At 38.2% G+C, this 12,992-nt stretch overlaps 1 protein-coding gene across 1 annotated transcript; it reads right to left on the bottom strand.

The window, feature by feature from the left end:
* Window positions 1–3,395: 3,395 nt before the first annotated feature.
* On the bottom strand, window positions 3,396–8,337 carry LOC143862087 (cytochrome P450 71A9-like). The gene is made up of 2 exons (XM_077373086.1): window positions 7,307–8,337; window positions 3,396–4,208 (listed from the first exon to the last, which is right to left on the bottom strand). The coding sequence occupies exons 1-2, from the start codon at window positions 8,171–8,173 to the stop codon at window positions 3,573–3,575; spliced, it is 1,503 nt and encodes a 500-aa protein (XP_077229201.1). The 5' UTR covers window positions 8,174–8,337; the 3' UTR covers window positions 3,396–3,572.
* Window positions 8,338–12,992: the final 4,655 nt, after the last annotated feature.

Here is a 12,992-nt window from a genome sequence, read left to right as displayed (position 1 = left end):
CACATACAAGAAGAATACACCTTATTTTACCAAAGAAACATTGTACTAACAATTTAGGGCCTAATCAAGATAATTAACAAGTGCCGGTTTGTCCTAATCACCAAACACAACAACAGATACAGAACCACGCCCAGTCTGTATAAGATGTTCCTCAAGAAAAAATTACACGAAGATTGAATTAATAAAAAGAGACAAAAAAGAGGAGAGAAGAACCAAATTGAATCCAAATCTAGGAGGGATGCTACGTCAAAGCTCTGAAGGCTATGCTTTTAGAAGAATAAAAAAGCTAGAAATACCAATCATTCAAATAAACAAAGAAAAATTGAGAAAAGCAGACAATACAGAGGATAACTTTTCAATTAAAATGAAAACAGTTGAGTGACCAAAACAACCATTGCAAACAAAGGGTAAAATTGCAATTCAACCTCCAATTGAAAAGGAAAACTGAGTCGTTACCTATCAACCAGATAGTGGAGAGGGAAAAAGCTAGTTTTGAGGCAAAAATCTCTCACCTTGCTACTGCAATCATTCCAGAGATAAGCGCAATTACCCAAACCGACAGCCAACACATTATACGACGGCCGAAGACCAATAGACAAGATTCAGATAAAAATAATCTTGCAACGCAAGAGCATTCCTATAGCAACACCCAGACATGAAAAATCGAAGTAGCTGAACAAAATAAAATAAAAAGGATAAAATTCCAATCGAAATTATAACCTGTTAAAAAACCCCAAAAAAAAAAAAAAACTTACCTTGTAAGGGATTTCATGGAACCTTCCTGAATATGATTCTACTGGAGTGGTGCTGGACATGGAAGGCGAACTCATCCCATCATATCCTCGCCAAAACCCAGAAGATTTATTGGCGAAACAACCCCAGAATCAGGCACGAAAAGCAGAGTCCTCTGATTTGCTGGGAGATGGTTCTGGAGGAGGGTGAAGGATAAGAAGTTGTTTCCAGAGAAAGCTTACTTCTGGACATCATAGGAGACAGATTGAGTAGGGAATAAGAAGGTCTTCAAGAACCCATTTGATTCTCCATTGAAGAGATTGGAGAATCACCCATCCAGAGATTGAACCACAGAAGCTCACCTGCATTGATTCACAGAAACAATCAAAACCTAGTAAACGAATCAAGAAACCGCTCATGCATCTTCAAATCACAGATACATTATCTAGATCGTAAATAATAAATAGAGGAGAATGGAGAAAATGGCAAAAATTTCTTGCGTTTCTATCCATCTGTTTATGCAAACAAGAGCCATAAGCAAGAGATAGTTCAGACGACAGGTGTTGGCCTTTGGACGACAGGTGGAGAAGAGCAGCTATCATAGGTGGAGAGAGAGAGGTGATGAAAGTCTCGAAGGGAGGAGAAAAACAATAGCGTGCAAAGAAGAAGGGCATGCATTCGAAGCGGATGCAGTGTTTCCACAAGGGTAATTGTGTGGAGGAAAAGACCAATATAGATTCAGTAACGGACGTATAGGATTAAGCCTTACAAAATATCGTAGGAATCAAAAGTTAAAGGGACAGACACATAGGGGGACAGAGGAGGAATTCTGATAGAAGTTGGTTGACGAAAATACAGGTTTAGGCTTTTAGAATAGTAAGGATAAGGATTGATATGAAAGAATGAATTAAAAGACAAGTGTGCGACGTTTTCTTTTTCAATGAAAGCTCTCTTCTGTTCTTCTTATTTTATATATTCTTGTTAAATCAATTTCTACAGCCCACGGTGTATGGGCGACAGTTCTTATAAGACTAAATAAAGCGGAAAAATTGCCAATGGGGGACATCAAAATAGGAGAATTGTCAACGGGGACACAATTTTTTAAAATTGTTAAAGAGGGTTGATAACCCCTTTTCGAGAGTTTGATAACCCCCTTTTAGAGACTTGATAACCCCCATTTCGTCCCTCTCCAACAATTTTTCAAAAGTGTGTCCTCGGTTGGCAATTCTCGTAATTTGATGTCCCCCATTGGCAATTTTTCCAATATGGGAGAAATCAGAACCTCTTCTACCTTCTACAATTTGTTTTTCCAGGCATAGACTGCTATTGTACTTACCCTCAATGTCTCTCCGGCATCTTTCTATTCATGCATACCATAAGATCATATGGAAAGAGATAAACTCTAGAGTCTTTGAGGGTATGGCTAAATCTCCTCATTAGCTCTACCTGAAAATTATCACCTTGGTCATCTCCTGGGTAAGATGTTTACCTTTGTTCCGGTTTGTTTCGGTTTTTGACCTTTGGGAAGGGTGGAGGGAGGTATGTGTTATTAGGGAGAGGAGAGCTCAAATAGTGCAAAGATGGGAGCCCCCTCCTCATGATATGTTTAAAGTGAATTTTGATGGTTCAAGTTTTGGTAATCCGGGTCCAGCCGTGGTGGGAGGTATTTGCCGTGATGATTGTGGAGAAGTGATTTGGGCATTCTCCGGTCCAATTGGTTTTTGTGATGCATCGGAAACCGAAGTTAGGGCTGCTTATCATGGTATTAAGAGTCTTAGCAGAGGCATGTTGGATAAAGCTATTGTGGAAGGAGATTCTTTGAATGTGATTCGGTGGCTTAAGGGAGGGGTGGCTCCTCCTTGGAGATTCCTTGCCATTTTTTATGAAATAGAGGATTTAATCATGGGATCTTCTATTGTGTTTAATCATGTCAGAAAGTCGGCTAATGAGAAGGCGGATTTGCTTGCTCGGAGGGGGGTTTCTGCCTAATTGCTAGAGTGGTTTGATTATCTGCCGCCTTGAGGTTTATAGTGCATATCTGTATTTTTTTTCTCTCTTTCTTTTGTTTATTCTTTGTATTGGGATGGCTCATCTCCGGCTCCCGTTTTTATCTTATACAATCTTGCCATTTCAAAAAAGAAAGAAAGAACCGCCGGTATTTGAAGCAGATCATCACCCACTTGATTCTTCTTTATGCAGCCACGATTCATCCAATCTAAGATACGGCTCCTTGGAGGTTGCATATCCAATATTCTGGATAAAGAAGTTCGCAGATGGGAAATCATCACTTGGCCATCGGCAAAACTTTCTAAAAGCTTGTCAGAAGGAGTTCTTACATGGTGTAGCTCCACACATTTTTCAAGTTAGGCTACTTTTTCAATGAGCCAACCCATTTATTTGTTAGGCCTCCAAATGAATGGGCCATCCACAAAAATCCATCCTCATCGGGAATAGTATATTATGGCTCCAATTTGTGGCCTTTTAATTGACAGTTAAAAGTTAAAAACGCAAGTGTCTACAATTAAACAAGGAATGTCTCCACAAATGGCAAGAGGCAGGCCAACAACTTCAGTTGAAGTTTTCCTCCCCTCTACAAGTCATATCAATACATAAAACACTTTCTCCGAACACTTGAGTTGGTATTCACAAGACAAAACAAGATGGAAAATAATAGATGATATTTCATGTACATGAAACCAATTATTAACCTCATATAGGTTTAACACAACTACTAAATAATGACGACATTAGAGCCAATATTCCTGTCTTTCGCCTTATTCTATATCTATCTAGCTCCACAAATAGTACATGCCCATAAGACACTCAGAGTGAAGTAACTTCTAGTCCTCTGTTTTGTTGCTGATGAAGCTATTATATTTGATAGGCACCAGGTGAAGAGGAGATTTCTTGACCACTGAAATACCAGCAGCTTCAGTCATGTCTACATCTTCCTTGCTCATCCCAGCAGGCAATTCCCAGTTAAATGAGTATAGAAGGTTTGCAAGGGCAAGCTTCAAACTTACCACCCCAAAATACATCCCTGGGCATCCCCTTCGGCCTGCTCCGAAAGGTAAGAGTTCGAAATCTTGGCCTTTGTAATCGATTGAGTTGCTGATGAATCTTTCTGGATAGAATTCATCTGGGTTTTCCCAAGAATTGGGGTCTCTCCCAATCGCGGCTGCATTGACAATAATCATTGTTTTGGGGAAAATTTTGTACCCATCAATCATACATTCTTCCATAGTTTCTCGTGGAACCAGCAATGGACCTGGAGGGTGCAGTCTCAGAGTTTCCTTCACCACTGACTCTAAGTAAACCAGTTTGTGAAGGTCGCTTTCTTCCACCATTTCTTTCCTTCCAACAGTACTCCTAACTTCTTTCTGCACCTTCTCCATAGCTCTTGGATTCCTTATAAGCTCGGACATCGCCCATACCATGCCGGCGGTGGTTGTGTCAGAGCCGGCGACCAAAATATCCTACAAGAAAATGAACATGACCTCAGTTATTCGAATTTGAAATTGATGATCTGGACGGTAATTGCGTTTAACTCTCAGTGGCATGTAAATGGACAAAAATCACTACTGTCATGGCCTACAAACCAATGTATTAATTTTCTTTTTTTGGTTCAACAGTCAGGTAGCCAGCCTTCTAATAGTTCTCAAATTTCACATTGTTGATAGTTGATCTGACTATAAAATTGTTCATTACTTCTGGTTTACACTGTAGTATGGAGCGTCTACGAAATAGTTACAAAATATCTGATTCGGGAATAAAACCCCAAGCAAATATTTGAGAAATTTGAAATTTTTTCAAAATAGTGCTCCATAAATTTATAATCTCTTATTTCTAGTACTTGATAGAAAATTATAGAAAAAACTAGTAATATAAGATTTAAGAGAGTACCTTCTTAGAAAATGCTGTTGAAATTACATATTTTTACATGGGTATGTAACTACAATATCGGACAAGGAATAGAAAAAATAAAATAGAAATGAAAACATGTGTACAAATTCATTGATCATAGTTGCATTTCATACCATTAGCATACGGACAGGATTGGAGGGTGTGTGTATATACAATATGTTTCTAACCAAAAAGAGTTTAACAACACCAGCTCATCTCTCTCAAATGAGAAGAATTGTAAGTCCTCTTATCTCTCTCTTCCCATCCTTTCTCTCAATATTAAATGGTGAAAAAGAAATGTAATTTTAGGGGTGGTGGGAATGCAAAAATAAAAAAACAAAAAAAACCAGGTGATAGACTTATTTTCTAATACTTAAATGCTATAACAATTCATATAAAAAGAAGACACCGGAAATATAAATTATAACAGCCCTAACTGTGTGTGTGAATACAAAACAGTTGTTTTGTCGCATGTCAGACCAACCACCTCGTGAATGAATACAAAACAGCTTTAGTCTCCATTCATGATGTGGGTGGTCTAACATGCGACAGACCAGCCACTAAATGCCTTTTCCGATGGACGCTAGCAAATTCCCATATATATGAGAAAACGGTTGTGGAGAAAAAGAGCTTCTCTCTCTCTCTCTCTCTCTCTCTCTCTCTCTCTCTCTCTCTCTCTCTCTCTCTCTCTCTATATATATATATATATATATATATATATATATATATATATATATATATGGGAAAAGTGAGCGTACTCGGTCGAGTAGATAAGCTTATCTACTCGGTTGGCTAAAAACAGTGGGGGCCCACATTTTTTGGGTGATCCAAACCATTCATTTGAAAGGTCCTTACATAGATACGGTGTCCACAAAAAATCAGCCCCATAGGATCATCCTAACCCATCCAACAGTTGAGGGAAAAATGGGTAGATTTGTAGACAAACTGTTTCTTACCATTTTTTCCCTCCACATATGCAGGGATAGGATGATCCTCAAGGGCTGAATTTTGGTACGCACCCTATCCATGGAAGGGCCTTCCCAATGAATGCTTTGGATCACCCCAAAAATGTTGGGCCACATGAGTTTCTGGAAGGGCCTGCTCAAATAAGCTATCTGAGCAGTTGCGCAAGAACACTTTTCTCATATATATATATATATATATATATATATATATATATATATATATATATATATATATATATATATATATATATATTAGGAAAAGGTTTCTGAGCTCGAGCTCAGAAACCACCACTCCCATAGTTGTTTGACTCATCAAACCCATTCATTTTATATGTTATGATTAGGGTTATGGTTATGGTTGTGGTTAGGATTATAGGTTATGGTTAGGGTTATGATTTGTGGAGGTTTAGAATGGATGGCTATAAAATGGGCTTCTATAGATTGAAATATTGAATGGTTAGGATTATGGTATGGAGATGGTTTGTTAGGAACACCTTATCTATGTGAGGTCTTATAGAATGAATGGGTTGGATGACTGAAACAACATGGAGATGGTGTATTTATAGATGGAGATGGTGTATTTATAGAGCTCTAGCTCAGGCTGAGCTAGAGCTTAGAAACCTCGCCCTTTCTCTCTCCCTCTCTCTCTCTCTCTCTCTCTCTCTCTCTCTCTCTATATATATATATATATATATAAGGGAAACCTAAGAGTTTGCATAGGTAGCTTACCTATGGAAGCTACTTACCATTAGCAACCAGAAACGTTTTCTAGTGAGTGGATGGTACTGTTTTGTTCCTCTTCCAATATAGCATAATACCCTAAAGTTTTAAGTCCATCCGACAGCACAATCGGGAGAACAGAACTTTCACAGTGAGTGGGAATTGTAATTTACAAACACTTGCACTCACTTTGAAAGCTTCTTCCTCCCGATCTAATCGTTGGATCGACTTGAAACTTTAGGAGGTGATTCCTCGGTCAAAGAGGAACAAAATGATATCATCCATTCGTCGAAAAGCTTTTCAAGTCGTCGTCTGTATCCATCTTGCATAGGTAAGCTACATATGTGAATTCTTAGATTCACGTTTCCTTGGTATCTTCTTGTTCCTCTCCAACCGATGAATCACCTCCTAAAGTTCAAGTCGATCCAGCCGCTGGATCGGGAGAATGAAGGGTTCAAATTGAATCGCAGTTTCTGTAATTTTCAATGTTGAGTGATAGTTTAAAAATTTACAAAAACTGCCACTACTTTGAAAGTTCTGTTCTCCCTCTCCGCCCGTCGGATGGACTTGAAACTTTAGGGGCTGAATCATCAGTCGGGAGAGGAACAAAACGTTACCGCCCACTAGCCGGAAAACATTCCCCCCGTGGTAAGCAGTTTTCCTAGAGTTTGCATAGGTAAGCTCCCTTTGCAGACTCTTAAGTTCCCTTTGCCCACACATATATAAACAAACACATGAATGGTTGGTTAATTTGAAGTATAAGAGTCTTCACTACTCTGTCCTTTCAATAATTTCGAATTTCTTATCAGATTAACACATGAACATCAGAAATTTACTAACTATTCATTCAATTAGTCCATTTCATTCTAAAACTAATGAATTTTCAGAAATTAAAAATCAGAATTCTTAAGAAATCCTAATTATTCAAAAATCTGCACAAGATCACTTCTTTTGAAGAAAACCAAGGAGGATAGTGAGTAGATAACCATGATTACTCCCTTGATGTGATCCATAGTGATTTGCTGATCGGGCTGCAGTTGAAGCAAGACATCCACAAGATCTTCATGTTCAGTTTCTGACCTATTAGGATCGAGATGCTCTGCAATAATTCCTTCATAGAAAGCATCCAACTCCATGAAAATCTTATCAAGCTTTGCATGTAGACCAGTGACAACATCAATCCACCACATCCATGGCAGGAAGTCAGAAACAAAGAAACTTCCCAAGGAGGCCTTAGCTTTTTCAAGAGCCATAGGAACTTTACCTTCATAAGTCTTTCCAAAAGCAGACTTACAAAGTCCATTTTTTGTGTATGTATGGAGGATCACACTCAGATTAACAGGTTCCAAAGAAGAAGGTTGGGATATGGATTGAATCATTTTTACTACCTCTTCTTTTCTGATGAACCCAAATGACTGGACTCTCTTCGAGCTAAAGAGCTCGAGAACGCAAACTTTACGCATCTGCCTCCAGTAGGGTCCGTAGGGTGCAAAAGCTACGTCTAGGAGGTTGTAGGAGAGTTTTTTGTAGGGAAGAAGGCCAGGCTTACTGCAAATTTCAAGGTCTTGGGTTTTCAATGCTTGTTTTGCCATTTCAGCAGAAGAGACAACTAGGGTTGGGACATGGCCGAGTTGGAGATACATGAGTGGTCCATGTTTTCTAGAGAGCAACGCTAGAGAACGATGGGGAAACTTACCTAGTTGATGAAGGTTGCCAATGATGGGTAGCCCAGATGGCCCTGGAGGGAGTTTGGAGGGTTTTGATGTCTTGTTTTTATATGAGAGCAGTAAGAGAGGAAGTAAGAGGAGGATTGGGAGAAAAGGTAGCCATGAAAATAAGGTGTTGAGAGCCATGAGTTTGCACGGGAGGGAGTTCTTTGTTCGGGAAAGTAGAAATAGGACTAGTTTTCTAATGAGTAACTGGCTGATATAAATAGGGTTTCATAATCGATGCTCATACTTGTCCAAGATGAAATTTGAAGGGGCTGAAGTACAAGTTTAGCCCACTTGTTCTATGATCCAATCCCACCATCTCATGAAGAATGAGAATGTGAAACATGCCCAGGCTTTTAAAACCATTAGCCATGACTAACTTGTGAAGTTAAATTTTAAGTATTTTGCCATGATTTGGAAGAAACCTTGAATATACTTCATGACTCATGAGTAAACTATAGAGATCTATTCAAGGAAATTATTACAATTTGGAAGAAAACATGGAAAAAAAATGATAAATATTAAAAAAGTATTGCAAACTAGAGGTGTCATTGAAATTTTGTCCGTAGCTGTTAAAAAAAAGTCATATAAATTAGAAGTGTAATTGAAAGTTTGTCCATGACGAACTTTTGAAGACTGATTCAAAGAGGCTTTTCGTAATTTGGAAGAAAAAATTGAAATAATAAAAAATATTAAAAAAAGTAAATAAACTAGAGGTGTAATTGAAACTTAATGTGTAGGCTAGCTAATTGACATAAATTAACAAATCATTTCATGAAGTGTCTAATTGACATAAATTAACAAATCGTTTCATGAAGTGTTTGAATGATAAAAATTAACCCTCAAGAGTGAGTGTTAGCTTAAGAAATTAAAATGTGTAACTTTAAAAGACAACAAATGTAAAAGAAGGGATTAAGTGATCATGTGAGTATTCTGCAGATGTATTGGGTAAATAAGTATCTAAATTCATTAAGTTTCCAAATGATTATCGATAACCATGTTCGAAACTAAAGACCAATAGTAACAATTCAAATAATTAAATATAGAGAATTAGAACGTCCCTAATCAGCATGCACGGTGCGCATTTTGATTAAAAAATGGCAATATCATTATTGGAGGACTGAGATGATCAAACACCGATAATGCATGTGCCCTCTTAGAGGAACAAGACTAGCTGACTAGATAAACATACTGATTATGCCTTGTTTTTTTTAAAGAAAATGCCCTCTTCGACGAGATTTTACTTCATTTAAAAAAATTAGCTATTCCTCTTTTCATTTTTTTTGTTGTTGTGGGGTCCAGCCCCATGTGCGGGCCCATATCTCACCCACATGAGAGATAGGAAACGAGTTGGGTTTCCTTATTGAAAAAGAGAACAAGAGTTCCGATTGAAAAAAAGGGGTAAGACTGGTGTTGTTCACGTTTTTGGTGAAAACGTAAAAACGGTAATTAAAAAAAAAAAACGGAGAGAATAGAAAGAGAAGAAAAGAGGGAAGAGAAGAAGAAGAAACAAGGATTTTCTTTGTGTATTTAGGGTTTTGATTTAGATGAAAACCTAGGGCCTTTCTTGAGCGTTTTTCTTAGAGATTCTCACTGTGCCGTTGAATCCTCTCGTTGCACGGAGACTTCACGAGAATTTGGGTTTCTTCAACTTGAAGATCGAAGTGGGTATATTTTGGTGAGAAAGTGGGTTTTGTTGTTTGTAACGAGGTAACTTTTTATCTCTCTTATTTCTTGTATTGGCTCAAGTTTCGGGTGAAAACTTGAGAGAAAGACATTGTATTACTTATTTGATTAGTGGATATTTCGTCGGATTCGCCTTGTGGTTTTTTCCCTCTTCATTAGAGGGTTTTCCACGTAAATCTTTTTGTGTTCTTTTGTGTGATTGCTCTCTTGTTGGTTTGGTTTCTTTTATCCACATATTTATTTGCTTCGTAATTTTAGCGGATTTTCTTGTGAAAAACCCAACAAGTGGTATCAAAGTCGAGGTTGTTTGGAAGCAAAGTTGTTTGTGTGGATTAAGATGGAGAGTTCTTCAGGAACCATGATCAAGTTGACTGGATCAAATTGGATGATTTGAAAACCAAAGATGGAGGATATTCTTTATTGTAAGGATTTATATGAACCCATTGAAGGTGATAAGGCCAAGCCGACTGGCATGTCCGATGAAGATTGGCAAAAATTGAATAGAAAGGCTATTGGATATTAGGCAATGGTTGGATGAGAGTGTGTTCCATCATGTGTCTAATGAAACTTCTGCACGTTCGCTTTGGACAAAGTTGGAGGGTCGTTATGAGAAAAAGACTGTTGGGAACAAAGCTTTCTTAATTAGAAAGCTTGTAAAGTTGAAGTTCAAAGAAGGTGGTTCGATTGCAGAGCATCTGAATGAAGTTCAGAGCATAGTGAACCAGTTGTCTTCAATGAAGATGGTGCTAGATGATGAGTTGCAGGCATTGTTACTTTTGAGCTCGTTACCTGACAGTTGGGAAACTTTAGTGGTTTTACTTAGTAACTCTGCTCCAGATGGTGTACTTACCATGAGCCAAGCTACTAGTAGCTTGCTCAATGAAGAGACTAGAAAGAAATCAATGGGTACAGACCATGCACAGGCTCTTGTCACAGAGAACAGGGATAGAAGTAAAAGCAGAGGATCACAAAATCATGACAAATCCAGAGAAATGTCAAATTTAAGAGAGAAGAAAAAATGCTTCCATTGTGGCAAAGAGGGGTCACATAAGGAAGAATTGTTGGGTTTACAAAAGAGAGCAAAAAGAAGGTAAAACTCAGAAAAATGATGATGATAAAGACACTACGGCTATCGTGTCTAAGGAAGATGTGATAATACTCTCTTTTGAAGAAGAAGAGTGTTTACATGTTGCAAATCAGGGTATAGAGTGGGTTATTGATACAGGTTCTTCTTATCATGCTACTCCCAACATGGAGTTCTTCACTTCATATAAAGCAGGAGACTTTGGTATGGTGAATATGGGCAACACTAGTCTCTCAAAGATTGTTGGAATTGGTGATGTGTGCATAAAAACCAATGTTGGGTGCACGTTGACTTTGAGAAATGTGCGACATGTTCCTGATATGCGTCTTAATCTGATTTCTGGGATAGCCATGGCTAGGCAAGGTTATGAAGGCTACTTTGGTAAGGGAACATGGAAGCTTATCAAAGGTTCACTCGTTGTTGCAAAGGGGAAGGTTTGTTGCACATTATATAAGACTTATACAAAAGTGTGCAAGGATGTGGTAAATGTTACCAAAGAGAGTTCTCCTAGCTTATGGCATAAGAGGCTTGAAGACCCTAAAGGTAAAAGTGTGGTTGATGGTATTATTGATCTTACATCTATTCATTCTCCATTCGAGCATGTTAAACATGTGGGAGAAGTGCAAGAAGATGGTCGTGATCATTGATCAAATGCAGGTGGTCATGATACTGTGATAGATCATGAGCAGGGGGAGCAGCCCCCACAGACAGAGATAATGAAATCTCAGGTTAGAAGATCTATTAGAGAGCATCTACCATTAACGAGATATCCTACCTCAGATTTATTGGTTGCTAGTGAGGGGGAGTCAAAAAGGTTTCAGGAGATACAATCTCATAAAGGCAAAGAATATTGGCCAGTAGTGGAATTGATTTTCAGGAACCGATGGATCCGTGATGTGATTCAAATGCGGTTGGTGCAGTTAAAGAAGATTCCTGCTGATAGGAATCTGTCTGATATGATAGCTAAGGTTGTTTCCAAAGGAAAACTTGAGCTAGCTCTTACGGACTCCAAGTGAGAGTCAAGGTTGGTGTCTCCCCTTCATGGGCCTGGAGGGGGAGATTGTTGTGGGGTCCAGCCCCATGTGCGGGCCCACATCTCTCACCCACGTGAGATAGGAAACGAGTTGGGTTTCCTTATTGAAAAAGGGAACAAGAGTTCCGATTGAAAAAAAGGGGTAAGAGTGGTGTTGTTCATGTTTTTGGTGAAAACGTAAAAACGTCAATAAAAGAAAAAAATAAAGGAGAGAATAGAAAGAGAAGAAAAGAGGGAAGAGAAGAAGAAGAAACAAGGGTTTTCTTTGTGTATTCAGGGTTTCGATTTGGATCAAAACCTAGGGCCTTTCTTGGGCGTTCTTCTTAGAGATTTTCACTGTGCCATTGAATCCTCTCGTTGCACGGAGACTTAGCGAGGATTTGGGTTTCTTTGACTTGAAGATCGAAGTGGGCATTTTTTGATGAGAAAGTGGGTTTTGTTGTTCGCAACGAGGTAACCTTTTATCTCTCTTATTTCTTGTATTGCCTTAAGTTTCGGGTGAAAACTTGAGAGAAAGATGTTGTATTACATATTTGATTAGTGGATATTTCGTCGAATTCGCCCCGTGATTTTTTCCCTCTTCATTGGAGGGTTTTCCACGTAAATCTTTTATGTTCTTTTGTGTGATTGCTCTCTTGTTGGTTTGGTTTCTTTTATCCACATATTTATCTGATTCGTAATTTTAGCTGGTTTTCTTCGGCGAAAAACCCAACATTTTTATCCTTTTTTAAGTAAATATCATAAAGGATAGAAAAGGATACTTGGAAAGTATAGAGGGAAACCAAAATTGTTTATTTTTTTAAATAGGAAAGAAAGATTTTGGTAAAGTTTGAGCACTGAAAAATAAGTTGCTTACAATTGACTCCCCTTGGCACTTGTTTCCAACAAGTGGCAAAGAAATAGCATATGAATAAACAAGTTCAGCTTATTTTTTAAATAATGAGATTTAAAGAAAAGAACACTTATAAGATGACCTTCTTAGATGCTTCCATATGGAAACATGGGATCACAAAAAAGGTATGCATAAAAATGAATAAAAAACTAACAATCAAGTCCAGTAGACGTTGCAAGTGAAGTAGAAGATAAAAAAAGGATACAAGGCCGTTGTTGGCCCCAATTAGATGGATCAATTATGAAGCGTGTCATGCCCCGAACCG

This window comes from Tasmannia lanceolata, unplaced genomic scaffold, assembly GCF_043159265.1.
Source record: "Tasmannia lanceolata isolate RefF3 unplaced genomic scaffold, GAP_Taslan_0.1 ptg000037l, whole genome shotgun sequence".
NCBI lineage: Eukaryota > Viridiplantae > Streptophyta > Magnoliopsida > Canellales > Winteraceae > Tasmannia > Tasmannia lanceolata.
Note: the sequence above shows the minus strand (reverse complement) of the source record. Positions and strands in the feature narration are given on the sequence as shown.